Source organism: Diorhabda carinulata, chromosome 8 (assembly GCF_026250575.1).
Source record: "Diorhabda carinulata isolate Delta chromosome 8, icDioCari1.1, whole genome shotgun sequence".
Lineage (NCBI taxonomy): Eukaryota > Metazoa > Arthropoda > Insecta > Coleoptera > Chrysomelidae > Diorhabda > Diorhabda carinulata.
The window spans coordinates 4,946,754-4,969,784 of record NC_079467.1 but is presented as its reverse complement, the minus strand read 5'-3'; the positions used below and the strand labels follow the sequence as shown (position 1 = coordinate 4,969,784).

At 34.1% G+C, this 23,031-nt stretch overlaps 3 protein-coding genes across 4 annotated transcripts in view; 2 read left to right on the top strand and 1 right to left on the bottom strand.

Moving 5' to 3' along the window:
- Positions 1-23,031, top strand: part of LOC130897628 (neo-calmodulin-like) — a 265,862-nt gene that overhangs the window by 56,405 nt on the left and 186,426 nt on the right. The window lies entirely within an intron of this gene.
- LOC130897631 (neo-calmodulin-like) lies at positions 6,750-7,316 on the top strand. Its single transcript, XM_057806582.1, has 2 exons — positions 6,750-6,929; positions 6,987-7,316. The coding sequence occupies exons 1-2, from the start codon at positions 6,762-6,764 to the stop codon at positions 7,284-7,286; spliced, it is 468 nt and encodes a 155-aa protein (XP_057662565.1). The 5' UTR covers positions 6,750-6,761; the 3' UTR covers positions 7,287-7,316.
- On the bottom strand, positions 9,815-21,159 carry LOC130897630 (calmodulin-A-like). Its single transcript, XM_057806580.1, has 3 exons — positions 20,954-21,159; positions 13,774-13,963; positions 9,815-9,945 (listed from the first exon to the last, which is right to left on the bottom strand). Exons 1-3 carry the CDS (start codon positions 21,134-21,136, stop codon positions 9,836-9,838), a joined length of 483 nt encoding a protein of 160 aa, XP_057662563.1. The 5' UTR covers positions 21,137-21,159; the 3' UTR covers positions 9,815-9,835.

Here is a 23,031-nt window from a genome sequence, read left to right as displayed (position 1 = left end):
ACTTTTCAATAGCTTAATTATCCCTGTTTACATTAGCAGGTAGGTAATTTTATAAAGAGGCGGTTGATATCGGTAAATTTTATGGCCGAAAAATACCTGAATTGTATTATTCAGAATAATAATAACATTTAAAATTAGTATTCTGTTGAGTTTCTTAGTAAGTGGTTCTCTGTTCATAGAGCAAAAGTGATTATAAAGAAAATGTCGAGCCAAACGCACCGCAGTTGCAAAACTTCTCCTAACAAATTTTGGTATATTTGTGGAGAATTTATGAAATCACAAGCCAGGTCATTTTCCTGTAATGTAAAAAAAAACTACTTCAAATATTTTAGCACTTCAATGTATCCAAATTTGCCGTATGCTATATGATCTATTCCCCATGACCGATTGCGCCTTTAGATCCGCAAAATATTAAGACAACGTATCATCAGGAAGCTCTGAAAAACAATGCACCGACCATATTTTAACTCCAACCAACGAGCCACATTTAATTTTTCAAAGTTGAATGAAGAGTTGAATGATTTAGCACATGATTTGGGATTATCGAAGCAACAGTCTGAATTTCTTGCCTCCCGTCTTAAGGAATGGAAGTTGTTAACCAAAGACACAAAAATTACTTGGAATTTGATATTGAGCATAATCCTAGTGAGTGATTCCTATTTATTGAGTCGTCTAAATACAGTTTAAAAGCAGTGTTGCGACCCAATGGAAATTGAGAACCATCTATACCAACTGATAATTCTGTGAAGATGAAAGAAACTTAGGAAAATATTCGCTTGCTTTTGTACAAAATGAACTAGAAGAAGTATAAGTGGCAGATATGTGGGGACCTGAAGGTGATTGGAATTTTAATGGTACTTCAGGGAGGGTTTACAAAGCATTGCTGTTTTCTTTGTCTATGGGATAGTCGGGCAGTAGATCAACACTATGTGAAAAAAAAAATTGGCAAGCAAGAAGAGAATTTCAACGGGGATATGAAAATGTTAAGTTTAAGCCCTTGTAGATCCCGAAAATGTCCTTCTGCCCCCCCTTCACATTGAACTTAGATCGATGAAAAGCTTAGTGAAGGCTATGAATAAAGAGGGTAATCGATTAAAACACCTTAGAGAAGTCTTTCCTCAGTTGAGTGATGCCAAATTAAATGAAGGTATTTTTATTGGACCACAAATGAGAAAATGCTGGACGATGACAATTTTGCAAAAAAACTCACCAGACAGGAACGTAGAGCATGGGAGGCATTTGTTAGTGTAGTGAGAGGATTTTTGAGCAGCAATACGGATCCAAACTACCAACAGTTAGTTGCTGAACTTCTAGACACCTTGGTGCTCGAATGTCATTGAAAATTTATTTCCTCCATTCCCATTTGACATTCTTTCCCAAAAATTTGGGAGTTGTCAGTGATGAGCAGGGTGAAAAGTTCCACCAAGATATTAGAACAATGGTGGTCTTCTAGTGATCAGGCCAGTCTCAAGAAAGCGCTGGTACACCTTTTCCACACCACAAAGACTAGCACCATTTCTTGCCACAACAATCGGATCTTAAGGCATTATGAGCCTGTTAGATCACTACACTTTGCAATCGTTAGGCTTTACACAAAGAATCAACAGTAAACTGGAAAACCGGAAAGGGAAATGTGAATGTTCAATTAGCGCAAAGGAACATTTTTCATCAAAGTCGTACTCGAATACATCGAATGACAGATAATGACAGCTGTTAAGTCTCGGAAAAAATTTGCTTCGACGTCTACTAATCCTTATCAATATCGACGCTAATATTATTCGCAATTTCTGAAGTGACCTCAATTTTTTGCTCGCCCGTGTATTTATACAAATTTCATAAGAAAATACTCGAGTTATAAATTCAAAATATATTTTAATTGTCTATTAAAAATAATGATACACCTGTGGATTACAAATGCTTGCTCATTTTATAGCTATTTAATTCATAAAAATATAAGTTTTTAGATACAAATGCTTCATGAAGCCCTCACATCATTAAAAATTAATTATAAACGGTTTGGATATTAATTCCACTTTTATTGCTTCCTTTCATGTGAAATTGCTTTGCATGTTTAACGAATGAACTCAAGCCAAAATTGATTGTGTTTCATAAAATTCAACCCATAACTTATTCCTATGCGCCTGCTTATCCTTTTTATCTAGTCCAGAGAAAAGCTACATCGGGTTACCATACGTGCTGCACATTATAAATACTTCGTATTGGAAACTGATTTTGCCACTATTCACACCACAATAAATCGAGTTCTCTAGACATGACTGGACTCAACCAAACCATAAAATTATTTAAAAAAAATACAGAGAATGTTACAATTTGATATACTCAGTTTTCTTTTCGCTGAACGAGATTATGATCGTGATAAGAATAACTAATAATCCGTCTGTCTGTAGCAGCCAGATCTCCACACAGCAAACATGTAGTGAGGTCGTTTTTTTTTGTATTCAATTCGTGTCTAGGTGCAGATGTGCCAAAACAAAAGCCATTATTAGAGAAAAAATTAATGAAATTAATCAAAATGAGATTTTCCTGTACCTTTGCAAAATTAAGTGCTTATAAAATTGAAACTTTTATTTATGATTTTTATACACCAATTATATGAGAATTGTCAAGAAAAAATAGGACAAGATGATCAAATGAATGAAATTATTGATATTTTTCTTGTTTTATTTTTTGTTGAGGTCAAAAGCTTGAAATACATTGGCACGACACTAACACAAGATGAAAAAATGGAACAAAAAATAAACGAGAAAATTGGAGTAGCTAGAAGATTCTTCAATGCAATCAAGACACAGTTGCTAGGCAAAAAATGGGAGGATATCGTTTACTAAGGAGGATATATGAAATACGAACTTACGAACAAAAAGAAAGAAAAACCGAGGATAAGATGGGAAGAAGAAATTAAGAAAGCAGGGTAGAGTCGAGGAAGAAAATGGCAGGAAATTGAACAAAAGCCACAAGGAGAGAATGAAAACTGTTGTAGAGGAATGCCGCACATCTGAAAAGGTACAAAGACTCCAGGATTTACCATTGAAACATTTTATTATGAAATAAGTTTTCTGTTAATATTTACTGATTGCTAAAGGTGAAAAATGAGTTATAGTCAGTCTCTCGCGCTGAGAGTGTGACAAATTTTTTAATTGTTATTGTTTATTGAAATTATATGCCTCATGATATATGTACACTAGAATCCCGCTAATCTGAATCCCATTAATCCGATTTTTGGGATAATCCGAATTACTGATCGGTAATAAATTTTATTTGCTTAAACTTTTTTCACGCTCTAAAAAAAGACAAGGTTATTAATCGTGTCCTCACTAAAACATCCTTTTGAACGGAAATTAAGATTCATTGAGGTTTTACAACATTGTATTACACCAATAATTTCGCAAACAGTTCGTCATGTCGGTCAATTTCAATAGCTTCAAAGAAGAAGACCTGTTTGATACAGGTGTAGACATGAAGCTCTGCTCTGCTCTGTGCAGCGCAGAGAAAGGTCGAATGCGGCTGCTGCGTTGAAGTGCGATACAACTTCATTGCCACCGGTGCCGCTTTCCTCGTCGTCACTTGTATCTGTTTCCGCTTCACTGCAGCAGCTATGTCCTCAATGGCAAGCTCCTCGTGGGTGTCGGGATCTTGTGCCAACCACTCATCGATATCTGAGTCGTAAACTTCGCTGCAATCAGAAATTTCTCTCAACAGTTGAAGAAGGGGTCCTTGGTTTGAACTGTCATCTGGCTAGTCAACAAAGTTAAGGGAAATCCAAATTTTTCTCCAGGCCTCATCAGTAACTGTATTCCATATCTCAGCAGACCTGTAAGCTACATCTTTTACTGTCACTTTATCGATTTTTTCAATGTTAGTATAGAATCTTCTTCAATAAGTAAGAAATTTCTTACAATTGGCTAATTTCATTGCCTGGAGAACCCCTTGGTCAATAGGCTGTATCAGAGCTGTACCATTGGGTGAGTGGATAAATTTTTGATTTTGCCACTTTGTAAATGTGTGATGTCTGAGTGAGATGGTGCGTTTTCTATAAACAAAATTTCCCTATGGCAAGTAGTTTCCTTTATTGCAACATTCAAAAGCCATGACGAACTCGTTGTGAAATCAGAGTTTAATTAGAGCCATGTCCATCCACGTTCGTGTTTGTTCGTGTAGTAGACCGGTTGGGACTATGTTTACACGCCCATTTCCTCCTGGAATTTTTTTATTTTCCGTTCATCATCAACGGTAATACCGGTTACTGGCAGTATTATTACATTTCATCAATGTAACTCGTTCCTAGTCATTTTAAACCCGGGTTTCTTGTTGTGAAGCTAAACTTTTGTTTAACTGAGCCATCAAATTTAAGCCGGTTTCATCAAGATTGTAAAACTACTGAGGAGAATATCCTCTTTCAGTAATAATAGAAGTGAACTCATGCAGATAAGCTTGTGCCGCAGCTTTATTTGAAGATAATTGCTCTCCAATTATTGTCAGTTGGCGGATGCCATGACGAACTTACCAAAGGATTAACCACCCATTGCTCGGAGTAAGCGGTTGATCACCATTCATTAAATTGTTAAGTCGCACAGCTTTTTCTTGTACAAGAGGTTCACTTGAGGGTGTGCCTTTTTTTTCTCTCTTTGACAAACCATAAATTGAGAGCTTAATCGATTTTGACGAACTTAGAAACTTTGGATGTTTGTCTTTGTCTAAGCGAATCAAAACCTCGAGTTTTTCTTTTAAGAAACAAGTCGTATGTTTACGTTTGGTACCGGTAGCCATTATGTTTAATAACCAACTTTAATTTAGGCCATAATAATAATTTTGTGCGAGTCAATAGATGGTGCAGCAAGCATTTAGCAAACAACCAGTTTGCTAAATGGTATGATGATGGTACCATTTTTGGCCACCTCAGATGTTTCGGAAAAATCAAGAGCAGATAGTTCACCATAAAGGTTCAGCGGCAGAAGACACATGGTTCGAACGATTGCACACTAACGTTCGTCAAACAATAATCATCACCTATTGTTTTCACAAGGATTTTCAGTTGAACAGACGATAAAAGAGGTCTCAATCTTGGAAACAACAGTTTCGTCAGAATCGGTGAGCGTCGTCTTCAACTATGCCCGTGAAGTTCGTATGGCCAGTTTATACCTAGCATATAAAGATGGAGGCCAAATTGGTGGGGATAGTTGCGTCGTTGAAATAGACGAATGTAAAATCGGACGAAGAAAATACAATAAAAGGCGCTTGGTCGAGGGTTATTGAATATTAGGAATAATCAAGCGTGGCGGCGACGGCTACCGATTGGAAATATGTTCTGATAACTCTAGAAGTGGAGAAACATTGATGGAGCTGATAAAGAAGCATGTCAAAGTCGGGTTTTTCATTCATACTGATTGCTGGAAAGGATATTTGGCGCTAGAAAGTGAAGGCTACCAGCACTTTACAGTCAACCATCAAGATCACTTTGGTGACCCTGAAACAGGGGCCCACACCCAAAATATTCAATCCAGCTGGAGGCAAATTAGAAGAATATCGAGGGGGAGAATCAGAGGTAAGTTGGACCTGCATCTTTGTGAATTTCTCTGGAAATGGCGACTCCGGCGAAAAAATGTGGATCCATTCGATGCAATCATTGTAGATATTAAATTTTTATATCCTGGAAAGAATGATCGACCTCCAATGGAAGAGGATGAGAAAAGTGACTAAATTTTTGTGGAATAAAATTGCTTTTTATTTATTTCTATTGTTTTTATTGCTCTTTCGAGATCGGGAAATACGTCGATGCTATGCTATAAATTCGGTCAGGTTAGGTTAGGTTAGGTTAGGTTAGGTTAGGTTAGGTTAGGTTAGGTTAGGTTAGGTTAGGTTAGGTTAGGTTAGGTTAGGTTAGGTTAGGTCAGGTTAGGTTAGATTAGGTTAGGTCCGGTGCGTTTACTGTCGTTTTTCTATTTTTCTTTGCTTTTTCGTGGCACTAATAGTCCTATTTAATTCACGTTTACCACGCATGCGCACGATCCCAAGTATATTTTCTTAGTCTTTATTCGATTGTGACCATTCCCTAGCATTTTTACCTTCCAATTCTTGGCGTTTTTCGGAAGTTTATTCATAAACTGGCGCAAGTAAACAAACGATTTGTCAATTTTTTCCGTTGTCCCGTTTCCGAATTCATCCCTCTACAGGTTTTGGAAATACGAAGAATAATTTTTTCCTTTTAGCATTTGAATGATACGATTTAAAGGTAGAGACATGTTTTGTTGTCTCAATATGAACAAAAACAACGGTTGATTAGAATCTGTATTCCTTACGATATACAATGAATTTACTCTCTTTACAGATTTCCTCATTTCCGGCATGATAATAGGGATTAGAAAACCAATTACTTCGTCTTTTTCTAATCTTGAAACTATTCCGGAGTGATTTATTGCCAAAAGGTGACTACAAACACAACAAAACATACATTGTTAAGTCTACTGAAAAATCGAAATGATTAAACAAGTAACTTTTATACATATCGTGGCAGCTGTTAAGTAATTTATCTTCATACCTCGGTCGAAAGTACGTACGAAAGTTTAACATTTACTTTCTGTGAGGTCACATTACACGGGCCAAAATTTGAATTTTCGGGCCTGCGTGTCATGATGCTCGAGGTAATACTATTTGTCGAAGGATCTAAAAACGATCCAATAGCATTATTTGTCTGATCTTGTGAAGACAACTAATTTTATTAAACTTCAGTTACCAAATTAGACATAATGTCAGTTGAAATAGATATTAGTAATGGATTCTCTGCAAATATTATTGATGAATTTAAAGAAGCCTTCACATTTTTCGACAAAAATCTAACTGGAACAATAACTACTGATAAAATAGGTGAAGTCATGCGAGCCTTGGGCCAGAATCCCACCGAAAAAGAATTGAAGGTGGTAAACTCCTTAAACCTAAAATTTGTTTTATTCTTATTCTCTACTCCTTTTTAGGATATCATACAGGAAGTAGATGGAAATAATAAAGGTACCATAAGTTTTGACGTATTCATAGATATGATGAAATGTAAATTATTCACCAAAGATATGGCGGAAGAATTGCGTGAATCGTTTCGTTTTTTCGACGAAAACAATACAGGTCTTTTGGATATACATCTTTTACATACTGTGTTAACTACAGAAGGAGATACAATAGAAGATTATCAATTCGAAGATTTCCTGAAAGATAATGAAATTACAGATAACGATGAAATTAACTATGAAAATTTTGTTACCTTCATTTTTTCCAAATAAAATAAAATGTATAACAATTAATCACATAAATGTCTTTGTATCAATTAATATTGTATAACTGTAATGAAAAAAAAATGCTTAAACATAATATGTTATCAAAAGGCTTTATTTGTTTCACTTATACAATAAATACACCAGAGGGAGAAGTAATGCAAATGAAACTAGAATTACCTGTAAGGTAACCTTTCATCTGCTTTAGTGTTATTGCCTCATTTGCTTACTTAGAAGGTACGTTTCTAGCTCCACATAAAAAGATTTGAATGAGAGGTGTTCATAGTTTTCCTATAATCTACTCCACATTTGATAGAAAGAAGATTTTTGAAGGCTAGCCTTATGATGTTGAGATACTTTATGAAGGTTATTATTTCTATTGAACAAATAAGTAGGTTGAGAGCTTTTTATTATTTTGTCGATAACACTAAGCATGTGTCGCTCCCTATGATTCTTCATGTTAAGAATGAAATTTCTGTTATATTATAATGTAAATTGAACGAAAAACGTATGCAGCTGCCTTGCAATTTTTCAATGGAGCTGGAAACTGCAACAGTTGTCGAATAAGAATAAACTATATTTCCGTAATCAAGTTGTGGCTTTAGAAGGCCAGATGTTGTTTAGATGATGTAAGATTTATAATCAGACATAAGCCATTTCCAGCTTATGTGACTCTCAAAAGAGAGAAATAAGTTCAAAAAAACTCCCAGCTTTTTGCTTCATTTATTATTGGTGTGTCTAAGTTATCAATATCCATGTCGAAAGTAGTATTTACATAAGGTAGTTGTTGTCTGCTGCAACCGAAAAATAATGCACAAAATAATTTTGTTATTCCGATCGTGTCACTAAATCTGGGATATCGAATTTTAAGAACGAAACGTTTTTGGTGGCAAATAGATGGATTTGTCTACCACCTCATTATTCTTAATTGAAACGCAATTACATGTGTTCTGGAGAAATGATCTGAAGAAGTCGCTAGCTGGTTTTGAAAAGTCAAAATAATCCAATTTACCTAAAGGCATATTATGATCAATGGTATAAAATGCTTCGCTAGAAGAAGCAACAAGCAGGTAGCCTCTCCTAGATTTTCTCTAGATCTTATCTTATTTACCATTTTAACCAGAATTGTGGACTTACTGAAAAATTTCCTATAACGTGATTGACTGTTACGTTTGATGCTAGACGAGTTGACGAGCTCGCCTGTTTGGTGGTGTCTTTCTATAATTTTTAATATCACTGGTAATATGCTTATTGGTCTTAATTCTTTTGCTTTTTTTTGATGTGTATTTTTAGCGAAAGGACTAAGATAAAGGAAAAACTCATTCCAAAAAGCAGCTGATAATCAAATTTATTGAATGCTTTATGCAATAGGGTAAACATAGTTTAAGTTCTCTAATTGAAAAATCGTCTTCACCGACAGCATTTGTATTAATGTCGTCTACTATCTCAAGATAACTTTTACATCGATTAAATTAAAATTTAATTCATTTAACTTTCTCATGTTTGTTGGCTCGTAGTCGTGTTTGACGATACTTCTTGAAAAATAGTTTTTAAGTGAATTTACGCTATTTTGGAGATTGAGTAACTCGAAACTCTTGTTTGTTAGCTTAAGTTCTCTATTGGTGTCCCAAAAATCTTTTTATTTTAATGAAAATTGTTTTTTCTCTGATTATTGCATGTGCAAAGAATTGGTAACATAAATATGTGTTTGTATCAATACATATTGATGGCTCATGGTCTACCAAATATAAATACATTTTTTAATTTCTTTAATTAATCTTAAATATTAAAGTTCTTCCGTCGCTATGTACCGCTTTAACGCCAAAGTTCAGGTATCGAATTGCCTCGGGGGCTAGTTTTTTATGCTCCACTTGCTACGGGCAGCTTTAGTGAAGAAAATAGAATCCTCCAGGGGTCAATACGTTGCTAACTCGAATGCGAAAGCCATTTGAACAAATTTTATTCGCTCTCCTGGATTGGTAACCTGGGTATTTGCTGCTGATGTTCTTTACGAAGCTTTCCATATATTGAGTCGTAGAAAAAAGGTGATACAAAGGCTTAACACAAGTCTCTTTTTGAAAAACTAAAAAAAAGCTTTACAAAAGACAGATAATTGTGAATAAATTATCCGGAAAAAGCAGCTATACCAAAAGTGTTTAAAAACTAAGATCTCGCATAGTCAAAGCACTACGGTAAATACTTAGGTTCTCAAATCTCGTGTTATCAAATTACCGCATGCGCGTTTACCAACTTGGTTGGCTGAAACACGACCATCACTGTGACAGGAAAAATCAGCTCTCTCAACAGCATTTTCGCGCCTCCTACTGAAAGATGAAAACTCAGTTAGTGCAGTAGTAGTTTTGTAATTAAAACGTTAACATTTCTTCAATATTCAATCCTTGATTTTATATAAAAGCTACATCATTGCTTCAGTTATATTTTTTGATAAAATGATGATAAAATTATTCATTCTACAAGAAAAATGGTACTTTATTTCCAATTTTTTCTTGGCAAACATATTATAGAAACAAAAATAATAATGAATGTAAGAACTTTCTTTATTTAGAAGTCATCATCGTAACAAATTCTTCATAATTTATTTGACCATCACCGTCTATGTCGGCTTCCCTTATCATCTCATCAACTTCTTCCTCGGTTAGTTTCTCACCTATGATAAATTACAAATTATAGTCCATTTTTATGTACCAAATAGTAATAAAACCTAGTTTCTAATCCAAAACTGAGTACGGTCATTTTAAATATTATCACAGAATAATGTAAATATTTTTTCATAAATCTATCTGAGCTAATAAAGAGAGATATGCGTTGTGTATATACGAGGATATATTGAAAAATTCTTAGCCTACTATAGGACCAAACAAAATTTCAATGTCAAAATATTTTAATAACCAACATATTCTTCTCTTAATTGGATACGTTCATTACAACGAACCTGCAACGTCTCTAGACCTTTCAAAAAAAATGTTTCTTCTTGCTCTGCAAATCAGACCTTGTCAGCTTTTATAACCTAATCGTTGGAAGAAAATTTACGACCTTTTGAACTTTTTTTAAGTTGAGGAAAGAGATGATAGTCGGACGAAGCCAAATCTGGTAAATAAGGGGGTTGTTTCAGTAATTCAAACCCCAAATCACGAATTTTTTGCATGGCAGCATGAGATTTGTGTGCAGGGGCGTTGTCCTGCAAAAACAGGATAGCCCTTTGGATAGCATTCCTCGTCTTTTCTCTCCAATTTTTTCCCGTAGAGCGATCAGTGAAGTCGAATAGTAATCTCCAGTTATTGTTCTACCCTTATCCAAAAAATCAATCATGATTACTCCGTGGTAATCCTAAAAAATTGAAGCAAGAACTTTTCCAGCAGATTTCTGGACACGAAAGTTCTTAGGTCTCGAAGAACCAGAGTGTCGCCATTTCATCGATTGTTGCTTTGTTTCTGGATCGTAGAAATAGAAACAATTCGGTTTAAGAAGTCTACATCGTTTTCAAATCGAGCAGATAGAGAAATCCAATGGTTGTAGTGTTGTAGTTTGTCACTACAATCCAGTGGAAAGGACATCACTTCGCCGTACCCTTTGGTCAAATTTAGTACCTTCACGTTCAAATGAGAGGTATTATCATTATATACTAAAAAAACACGCCGTTTCATGAATGGTTTGAAATGTTCCATTGATACAAAGCTTGAGCTGCAGCCCATCCGTTGTCATCGCCAGCTTCTATACAGGAGCACCACCATTGAGAAAGTGGCTCTTAAATAGGTTGGGAATCAATATGTGTCCATTTCTCCAATTTGTAAGAAAAAGTTTGACATTCGAGCATCAAATGATGTTATCATACTAAGGCTCTGGGTTATGGCTTTCGAATATACAGGGTGTGCCACGACAAGTTAAAAATATGTGTATGCGGCAAAATATTCATAGTAAAATCATGAAAATTTCTACGTTTGGGTTGTCGGATACGATCTATATATAGCATACCCTATATATCAATACATTTTTGAAATCTACGTGAAATTTAAGTTTACTTTTGTCAAAAAACTTTTCTCGAAAAATGCATACTTTTTTAGTTATTAATTTTTTTGTAAAAAAATTGACCCATATAAATTATTTTTTACGAGGTTATCCCTAAAGATATGAAATTGGTTTCTATTTGGTTGCTTTTAGCAAGATCAGACGTATTTGAATCTTTGTTAAGAACTACTTTACTTTATACAGGGTGTGTGTAAAAAGCGTTCAAAATTTAACTACATAAATATCAAATTTCTTCATTTTTTTAGATAGTACCAGTCGGTTTTTTCTATTTTAATGCATTCAGGGATAAAAAATAAGGCAAATTCATTAATACTGTCCTATACCTAAACCTTACCGTTTTCCAGATGCAGGTGTGTTCTAAATTTTATTTCTTTATCTTGTCAAGGTCTGTGAAAAAAGTCAAATCAAATTGTATTCAATAATCCTATTCTAACTTTTATTCGTTTCCGAGATATTTGAGGTTTTAAATTATTATTATATTTTAACAAGTTTTAATTTTTCATGTATACTTTTTGTAAGCTTTGTAATAAATTATTTAAATGTCATTAGTCAATTGTTGATAAGTTCGAAAATAGTTAAAATGGCTCGTTCTCAATTAAATAACGAATTGATAAAATGAATTTGCCTCATTTTTCACCTCTGAATGTATAAAAATAGAAAAAATCGGGTGGTTCTATTTAAAAAAATAAAGAAATTTGATATTTATGAAGTTAAACTTTGACCAATTTTTATACACACCTAGATTCAAATATGTTTGACCTTGCTAAAAGCAACCAAATAGAAACCATTTTCATATCTTTAGGGATAACCTCGTAAAAAATAATTTAAAAAGGTCTGCAACCGTCAAATTTTCATAACTCAAAAAGTATGATGCATTTTTCGAAAAAACTTTTTAGACAAAAGTATACTAAAATTTTACGTAGATTTCAAAAATGTATTAATAAACAGGGTGTTCTATTCGGTTCTATTGGAAGTCGGCTATTTTTGAAAATATCTTAATTCAAAAGATCCGAAAACCCTAACGTAGAAATTTTCATGATTTTACTAGTATTTTACATATACAGATAGTTTTAACTCATCGTGGAACACCCTGTATAGCTCCAAATTTCGCTTTCAAAGACTCAAAGATACTATTTTCCACCCATCTTATTGGCAGTTTAGGAGAATGAAATATTAATACCAAATCTCGTAGCACATTTGCAAATAAGTTGACGAACCTCTTTCGGGTAATATCCATAAAACATTGCAACAAGTATTTTCCTGGCTGGGAGTAAATACTTGCCTGGGTGTTGCATAACCCATAAATGAATCTTATCAAAGTCATCAGTTTGATACCAAATTATCTGCAAAGAGCATTTGTGTTTTCTCCCTTATCATTGAAAGCCTTTGCAGCATTATTTAAGTCTTTAGTACAGTAATAATATCTTGTAGTGTTATAAGACCTTATCCTAAAAAACTCTCAAATTTAAAACAAAGTTAAGTTTGAGAAAAAACGATTGGAATTATGAACAAAAAGTACATTCAATTTATGATAATATAACCATTACTCGATACTCCTATTTACAATTATTTTACTCTTTAATTGGCGGGTGTACTTCATTCCATCAACTGGCTAATGGCGAAACCGCGACAACCCTTTTCGCTATCTGATCTAATGTTTTTGCTCGCGGTGTATACTTTTGGAGGTATTTCGATTACCCAACTTCCCCCCAACTATAGTCTATTTCAGAAAGGTATAAAGTAATAAAACCTCATTAGGTATGCAAAGGGACCAACCACAGTGTGATCCAACGAATATTATCCATTCACAATCACTGAAAATAGTGTGCCAAAGGCGTGCCGGTAGGATACTCGTAAAAAGGAAAGCCGAATCTGAAATAGGGTTGGAATTAGGCAGAGGCACTAATAGAAGGTTAAACGGTACCTGTTCAACGCAAAACATAACTGTATAATCTACTACCTAAGTAATCCCTACACAATATTTCGATATTGACACTTCTGGCCAGAAAACATACTTTTCCTAATTATCTTACGCAATTACTTGAAATTTTAATATTACAATCAATATTATTTCAAGACCTACACCTTTGGCCGACACCGAAATTGAGCCGAAATGGACGGAATTTCCCATTCTATTACTCTAACCTTTCTGAAATAGACTATAGCCCAGCCTTACCCTACTTTGAATTCTAGTGGAAAGGATGATATCATTAGAAAGTTTATGGTTTGCTATGATATGAAAATATTTAATATTGTTAAATCTGTTAAAGAGAAAGAAGCACGCGTCCTGAAAATCTTGAGCGAAAGAGATTTGTTGTAGGGCTAGAGAAGGGCTATATATTGATGTGTGATAATACGTATAAATGTATGAATTCAAAATAAAGTTTTTCACAGAACCATTCAAATACATCAGCAATCTTTTTCTAAAGTTAAAAATTATTTCGTTCACCTAGATTTGTCATAACGTGTCTTAATTCAGCTGCAGTTATAAATCCGTTTCCGTCTTTGTCGAAAACTCGGAATGCTTCACGAATTTCTTCTTCGCTCTCGGTATCTTTCATCTTTCTCGCCATCATTGATAAGAATTCGGAAAAATCTATTACTCCATTACCGTCAGTATCTACTTCATTAATCATATCCTAGAATTGAAATTTTTCTTTTTAATTAAATGTGTACAGTTGTAGCTGTTGTAGTTGATTAGAAATTTGAGCAATATGTTCAGTGATTGAATTGAACTTTTAGGGATCAATCTCGCTTGGTAATAAAATAAAATAAAAAAAAATGTGTAGAACATATGCATTACTGAGAATATTCAACGACTAGATTGTCTAGAAAATCTTAATTGTTTCAATATCTGGGGTTCGTTTTCATACTTAATGATGATATAGAAAAACGCCTTTCAGTATCAATTTCCAATTTCCAATCTAGATTAATGAAAGACTTTTTGCTTCATTACTAACATTTTGAATCAGCACAGAGTATCAAAATGCAAATAATATGTAAATTTGATTCACGTAATTTATAAATTAACATTTGCCATTCTTTTCAATTCCTAGATATGAAATGAACGAGATAGAAAGACCCAGTCTGCGTATCAAATTGAAAATTATTCTTCAAGACCGAACAAGACTGATCCCCAAAATTTCAACTCAAAATGTTTTATTTGTTCTCTCATTCACATTATTTTTATCATCTTTATCAGTTTGTCGTACCTCTGACTCGGAATGGCTGAATAAGGACCTTAAATGGAATAATATTATCTTTAGTAGTAAATCGAGATTGTTTGATATCCGTGCAAGTATAAGAACGCTGTATAATTAAAAACTAGATCCTTAATTCTTCATGGCAAGGCATGTACATCAACTGTCGGAGTTATATATTATATCTTATGATATAGATGAGTTACATTCACGAGGAAGTGCTCTGTCTTATATTCGACCAACTTTTTTGAGACAATCCAGCCGATATGTTGCCTTGTCCCTCAAGATTACCTTATATTATAAAAGATATTTTGGGAACATTATTCAATTTACTCGATCCTCTATAGACTCTGATACTATGACATGGGGTACAGATTATTTGGGATGAAATACTTCATGAGGAACCCGATTAACGTGATTCTGTTGACCTAACCCTTCGACACAACCATTCACACAAAATTTTTGTATAAAATTAATAAATATTGGTTATTCTATTCGCTGTGCCACTTAGTATTCTAGAGTGGTATGATAAGATGAGGTATCCGCGATCTTAGCATCTCTTGTGCCGAATGTCAGTAATTGGTCATGAAAGGTCAGTTCGTCTTATTAATTGGTCAGCGTTAGAAAATTTTTTATCAAGGATTAAATTTTTTCAAAGTCATTGAGAAATTTCAGCACCTCATTCATGAAAAACAAAATCCCACCTGTGCGTGATAGAAAAGCATTCGCTGATAATTGGTCGGCTCCAATAAATATTTGGTCTCGTGTCATTGTCGTAACGCGATACTTTGCGCCGACTCATTGTATCAGGGCAGTGATGACTTAGGCCCCTTTCACACCAAATGAATCCGAATCAATCTGGATCACTCCGATTCAAGTTGAATCTGATTCGTCATCTCCACTCTTTCACACCAGATGAATCAACCTGAATCTATATTTTACCTGGAATGTTTAATTCTTCGCTAATTTTCGTCCACACAGAAGATATGAGATTTCTGTCATAAATCGCACTATTTTCTTCAACTTTTAAAATTAATAACTCCACGTCCATCTCGTATGGTTGTTGATTCAAGACTGACCGGACGAGGAATCTGACAGGTTGAATCAAGTGCGACCTCGAATCCAACCTGATTGAACCAGATTCGTCCGGTCTGAAGGCGGGAAAAGAGTCCCCTCACATTTAAACGGAGCGCTCGAAGCCGAATCTTGGTCAATCAGATTCAACTTGATTCGGAGTGATTCTGATTGATTCGGCTACGTATGGTGTGAAAGGGCCATTACGCTTTACTATGAACAAGATGGAGTGGGGGAAATATCCCTTCATAGAAAAGAATCTTTGACATGTACAACTATCAAATAAATGGAAATAAACACAGAGATATGATATGTTTTTAAAATACATGAAGGTCATAGTGCATGCATGTGATTGGGGAGATGATAGTTAACTAGCTTTTATAATAATTTCATATAAATAAAACTTTTTGAATTAGAAATATTCTATTAACTTATCAAATTACCTTGAAAATCAATTTCTAAAATATATTTTTCATAAGTTCTTCAACTCTTACTCTATATTTATACTACAATATACCTAAGTTTCTTTTTTATAACAGAATATTTTCCACTCTTCGTCTCGTTTATAGTAAAGAGTTGTGCGTTTTCGTTGCTGTGGCCTTGGTACAATAAACCAGCTTGAAGCATGCGCGTTACGACTATCACAACTCATTTAATTTTTTTTAATATGATATTAAACTGACCAAATATTCATAAAAGCTAATTAATTATCAGTGAATGCTTCTCAATCACGCACCCGAGATTTTTTTCGTGAATTGGTAGTTAAAATTCCTCAATGGCCCTGAAAAACTTCAACTTCTAATAAAAGAATTTTAGCCCTGACAAATTGATAAGACCAACTGACTTTTGATGACCAATTTCTGAGCTTTCAGATGGTATAATTAGACATTAGAAGTCCCATACATGGGGTGCTAAGATCAATGAGCCTAAGACGAACTAAGTAAAGTAAATAATAATCTATCAGGGAAGCACATCCAGCCCTCAGTTTGATTCTAACAAATACTTAGGTCTACTCGAATAGTTCCACTTTATATTCAAAACACTAACAATTTTGATTTAATACACTCAGTAGAAATTGATGATAAAATAGAATAATTCCACGAATTTGTACCATTGTCGTTGCCGGGTCCGATAGGTTAGAAGGTAACGGAATCCTTGAGATCTAATTTTTACCAACATCAAACAAACAGGCTAATTAAAAGTTTTGCACACTTGACACTACAATCATTCCATAAATTCTCATTATTATACTCATGTTGATATAAAAATGAAATGACTGATAAGAAAATTAATGTCACTAGTGCAAGAGATGCTTTGTACGACATTTTTCTCTTAAAACTATCTTTCGTAATAGATCTAGTAATGAATTATAACTCATATTAAGTACCTTACACTTCTAAAACAGTGATATCAATTTTATCGTCTGTCATTGTGCTCCCATATTCAGATTTTTCACTTTTTAGTTTTATTCACTTAAAAAGCGTGATACTTTTGACTGAATATCTCTCAGCTCCTTATCAATTTATCAGATTTACTTCAGTTATATATCAGATCTTTGTTTTTATTTATCAGTTTATTTTGTATTCCAATTCCCCCTAGCTAGTAACAAATTTCAGAAAAACAGGAAAATCTGCGATTGTTCAGAATTACAATGAAACTGAAGGTGATGTCGGTACATTCGACCAATTGTGCATCAGCAAGAGCTGAAACAGAAAGACTAGAAGATAGTCCTTATGTCTGCTATATAGTATGATCAATATGGCCAGCATCAACTCCTTTGTGATTTATTAGATTAATACTTGGGATACCGGTACATGATAGATTTGAGTCGTCGCCTTGCTGAGCCATGATGAAGATTAGCGACCCCATACTTTGAGGCGAAATATCCGCTAAGAAGTTGCTCTAATTTTGATTATTCAAAATGATTCAAGAAATACAATCCTTCAGGAAAAGAAGACGAATGACAACAACTGACACTACAGTGGAGACATCAATTCTTTGAATCGCTATATCACGAAAATGGCAATAATTATGAGAAAAAGTGTCGTGGCATATTCTTTATACAGACTTTTCACAATTCGTTTATAATAGTTTGGTGCTTCCTGTGTGTCTGTATTTGCGCTTTTCTGTGAGGTTAAAAAGTAAAGTGAATAAAGGGTCCTTCAGACAATACTTACATCTCTGTTATATTCAAAGTCAGTTTCACCATTATTTTCTGGTTACTTCTAGCAACTCTAAAGCCTTTTTCAGAGCAGAAATTTTTATATGAATAAATATTAGCAAAAAAAAAATCTAATAATGTACAGGCTACATATAATTTTCTGTGTCCTTTCTATAGAGCAAAGGCGCCGATTGGGACACGTATAGCACGTGAAATATGACACAGCACAGCACGTAGTTTTGTAATCTATAAGATTGAATCATTGACGAAAGTTGACGAGGCAGCGCTACCTGACACGATACGAGTGAGCTCACAGACGTGTCCCGCTGTAGTTCAGACACAGTTTGCTGTACTACACGTATAGGTAACTAGCAAATCAATTTTTGTATGAAAAAATAGCAGGAAAAAAAGTTAATAGAGGCGGTAAGAGAACACAGAGAGCTTTACGCTACAAACAGTAGTGATTATATACAGAACATTTAAAAGATGTCTTGTCGGATCATCTCATGCACTTCAGCAAACTAGTTTCCATTCACTCGGAAATAATGAGCAAAATCAATATCACTCATTTTAGTTGTAATTGTAAATTGTCCACTGTTTTTCTTTTCGGTAAAATAAATTTATTAGGTGATTCAAATATCTTTCTTATCAATGAATAAAACAACATTTTCTCCACAGCATCATCCGATTCTGATTCAGAACTACAATTCAATAACAATCATTGTTTTATTCGATTGACAAAACTGGCAGTATTTAATATTACATCTATTACATCCAGAAGAGCTTTTACACCTTCAAAAGGATTGATTCCTTTCAAATATCTAACAAATTAGTGAAACAAAACAAGAATTGTCCATCTGATCCCAGACGATTTGAAAATTTAGAAACTACCAATACATAATTTCTTTGTGCATTTTCTAAGTTGCAGCGAAATTTATTAAGGTCAATTTATAAACTTTTATCTTTGCGCCCGCGTTGGCGTCCTCATTCGTGTTCACAAATAAGTGTGATTTATAAATACAAATGCCCGCGTTCTGCAACGGGAACTCGAACCTAAAGCCGATAGGAGCGTTAGAGCAGGCGCCAACGTAAGAGTTTATAAATTCAATTGTTTTAATGTTTTTATTCTGTAGCTTTATTTGGTAGTTGGGGGAGAAATGCTTTTGTCAAAAAATTGTGAGAAAAAGGTGATAATTAGTCCATAGCAATAATTAAACCTGTATGCAGCATGTCCGGACTTGTATATTATTATTAAAAATTGTTTATAGAGTAGAAGGGACTTTTAAGTAAATATGCAATCCAATTATTGTGACATAAGGGACAAGATGATATTTCTGATAATTCTGAACGTGGATTAGATAGGTAAAGGTCATGCTCCGCGTTCCTAAGTGGATAACCGTGCAACGATGTGAAATTGGAGAAGCATGCTTACGAATTAGGCAAATGGATTCAAAGATGAATAAGGAAGAGTCAGAATTTTTAATCTTTTAAAGAAGTCCCTGCAGTGAGTGAGGTCACTAGATACTAGTATCGTTATAAGAAGAAGAAAATAAATAGGGCCTAGTACTGAGCCTTGGGGCACTCCACATTCTATTGGCTTGCAAGAAGACCCTTACAAACTGACTTCTGTTGGTAAGGTATGACTTAAACCATGCGAGAGGTGTTCCCCTGAAACCATAGTACTGCAATAAAATCGGAGAACATCTCATCGTTTTACCTTCTTTATTTCATTATAGATCACAATATGAGTATTTTTTATAATGCTCAAGCTCTTCTAGATCATTTCAGAAAGATGGAGTAAAAAGAGTATTTGTTGTTATGGATACAATGGCAAACAAGGATACTTTTAGTATTATTGAGTGATGGACTTAATACGCTTTAGTAGTCTTCAGAAGAAAAAAAAGATACACCCAATAACCTAATATTGGTAAACATGGCAGAATTATCCAGTCGAGAAAATGTGTATAAAGTTTCGTTATGCACCGAGTAGAATCTGAAAGCTGAATCTCATGCCGTCTTCAGTCACATTATTCTTACTTAGGTTGATCTTTTTTGGTTGGGTTGGGTCCACACATAAGTTATAAAATCTGTTTACTATTCCAACTCCCTCCAATCCAGTGTACTCCAGAATTCTTTTGCCTACTTCATTCAACTCTAGGTGTTTAAAACCAGGCTTGGGTGTTATTATATTGGAACTCAGAGCTGCTTGGCAATCAGATAAGAGGATGATCTCCTGTTTGCCATAATTCCTTTTCATATTGAACTAATATCTTTTTCGATTGCATATATGTCTGCTCGAAAAATTTTGCTGTATTGCCCAAGTTATCAGAGGCCTTTGTTCAGGGCCAGTACACTCTTATTTTAGTTCTGTCTGCTGATTTGGTGCCATCTGAGTACCACTTGATGACATCCATTCCTAATATGATGGTTTGTTTTAAATTAAATCTGTACTCAAAGCTGAAGTTTCTCGTTATTTTGTCCTGAAGCTTTTGATTTAACCCCATACTCCCCATGACTCCTTATCGAAACATCCTGCGTGAAGTTTTCCTCTCACGCTTGTCAATAATACATGAAGGTGTGGATGATTCCGGATCAGTTATAGTCCAGTCGTTGGAAATATTTTCATCTAGGTATGAGCGTGAAGATTGATTTTCTTAATATCCACAATAGAAATCCTAGATTCTTTCCTATGAAGTTTTTTTAGGCCATCAAGGTTTCGTAAATCTACTGGTTATCTCTTCACGTTTGCTCCAGACAGTGTTTTTTAAATATTTCCTCTCTATTTTTAACTCAAGTGCCACCGATCAAAACCATCTTGTTGTATAAGAATATAAGCTGAATAAAATTCGTGATTGAGAAACTTTAGTAAAGCAAATACTACAAAAAAATGAGGTTTCATTAAAATTTATTGTGACAAGCCTCTCCAATTAAAAAATCAAAATAAACAGGAACTTAAGTGTCATTAGATATTAATTTCTCCGAGCCATAGATGTGCAAATTGATGCACATAATGTATGTTATTTCAGATATCCGTAGTATACAAAAAAAACACACAAAATAATGAAATTACAATCACGTATAAAGACGAATTTGAATATTTTTTTGTAAAATTGAATTTCGGTAAGTGGAAAATAAGTAACGGTATCAAGAATGAAATCTAATGAAAGAGAAATCAGACGTAACTATAACATTACCTGTAGTTCAGCCTCAGTAGGATTTTGACCAAGTGACCGCATCACAGTACCCAATTCTTTGGTGGTAATGCTACCGTCGCCGTCTTTATCAAACAGGGCAAAAGCTTCTTTGAATTCCGCAATTTGTTCTTCTGTTAAATGATCAGTAGATTCCATTTTACCTTCGTTTGGATTATTTGACATGCTGTCAGTTTATAAATTCCAGCCAACTTAAAATTGTACATGTTGAACTAACTTTATAACCATTTTCTTCTTCTTTTACCAATATTTATTTGGTACTTTGACATTTTTGAAGCCTTTCAAAATGAATTTAGGTTATTTTGTGAATGTTCTCATGGGTTATTCCACCAATATGTGAACTTAATGTCAGAATCAGTGTTTTTGATTTTTCCGTTGTAAACAAAGGATTTCTTATCAGACAGCTTTATATTAAAAAACCATTTTGTGAAGTTATCTTGATATTATTAGAATTGATTTGCGAATATGATTTTTTGTTATATGTTTGCAGCTCATAATTATAAAAATAAGAATTATTTAAAAGAACTTTCACGTATATGAAGAGGAAATATATAGAGCTCACTTTGGCCATGATACTTATGTGGTACGCAACTTTTCAACCACAGTTAATTGCACTAACTATAAAGTCCATATTTCCGTTGTGTTGGGGCAAACAGCATACGTCTTGAGATAACTTAAATCGACCAAAATAAGAGCGAAGAACCGATGTTTATAATGCGTTATCTTTGAATATTCCCTAAAGAATGTTCGTTTAGAGACAAATCATAGATTTTTTAGGAGCATTGAAAACCGGAAAACCGGGAATATCTCTGAGCCGGAAAAAACCCGGAAATCGTCACTAATTTTCAATAATTTCAAGTGAGCCAACCGGACATGGCAAGTTTATGTTAGTATAGCTCAAAAATATTCCGACTGTTGTTGAACATTGTCTAATTTGATCGATACAGTATGTTGAACCTTCCTCGTAACTGCACTCATACGGGCTTACTTATTTATAGTCTGACGTCGCCTGATTGACATCGGTTTTGGGATTCCCCTGAAGCTTTTAGGGTCTAATGTTGTTTTTTACAAAATTAATTTTAAGTGAAGCTTTTATTTAGTGCAAGGTTACCCACCATTTTGTTTTATTCATATAAGAAGTGCGATTAACACGCAGAGTGCCATAATGGAAATACAAATATTAATGTCTTTCTGGCCAAAGCTTCTTTTTATTATATCACTTTATTTTTAGTCAAATAATAATAAAAGTATGGAATACAGTGAAATATTAAAGTTATTTTTCAAAATAACGGTCTTTTTCGTCGTCGAATTGCATTGATCCCCCACAGCCTCAAGCGACTGATATGCCGCGTGGGGAAAAGCCAATTCACGCGAGTAATAGTAAAAGTAAAAGTAAAGATTTACTTTTTTAAAAAAAATTTATTAATTCGATTACTATAACATTAGGTGATCGAATGAAAACTAACTGTATCAATGAATTAACAAACATTAAATAAAATGAAAAATGCTGAATACAATAAAGTGTAACAAAATGATTGTTATTATAATTACATGATGTCTACATATGTCTGCAGATAACATTAAAAATATTCTCAGGTTTTATGAGAAAACTAGAAATGCTGAATACAATTAAATATAAAAGAAATAGTAGATATTTGTTAACAGGATGTTTCTACACATGTTTGCTGATAAAATTAGAAAATTATGATCAAGTTTCGTTATAAGAAAATAAGGTCTGTGAACTGCACTGTTATCACTCAATTATATTGACTTATGTAATTGTCTCTATATGACTCGCGCATTCTTGTCTATTGCTGTGTTGTTTAGCGCCTTTGCCGCTTGGTATTTGTTCTAACTTGGTGGAGTTCACGTAGTTTACGTTTCTTGCCAGCGATTGCAATTTAGGATTTGTACTGACTCCCTATATTGACGTGATTTGGATTCTGTATTGTGTTCAGAATTACAATTAAGGGCATCTGTCCAAATAACGGCGTAAAATGCCGTCCCATTTGTCTTTTAACGAATGCTTTTCCACATAAGATATACATATTTTTAAAAGT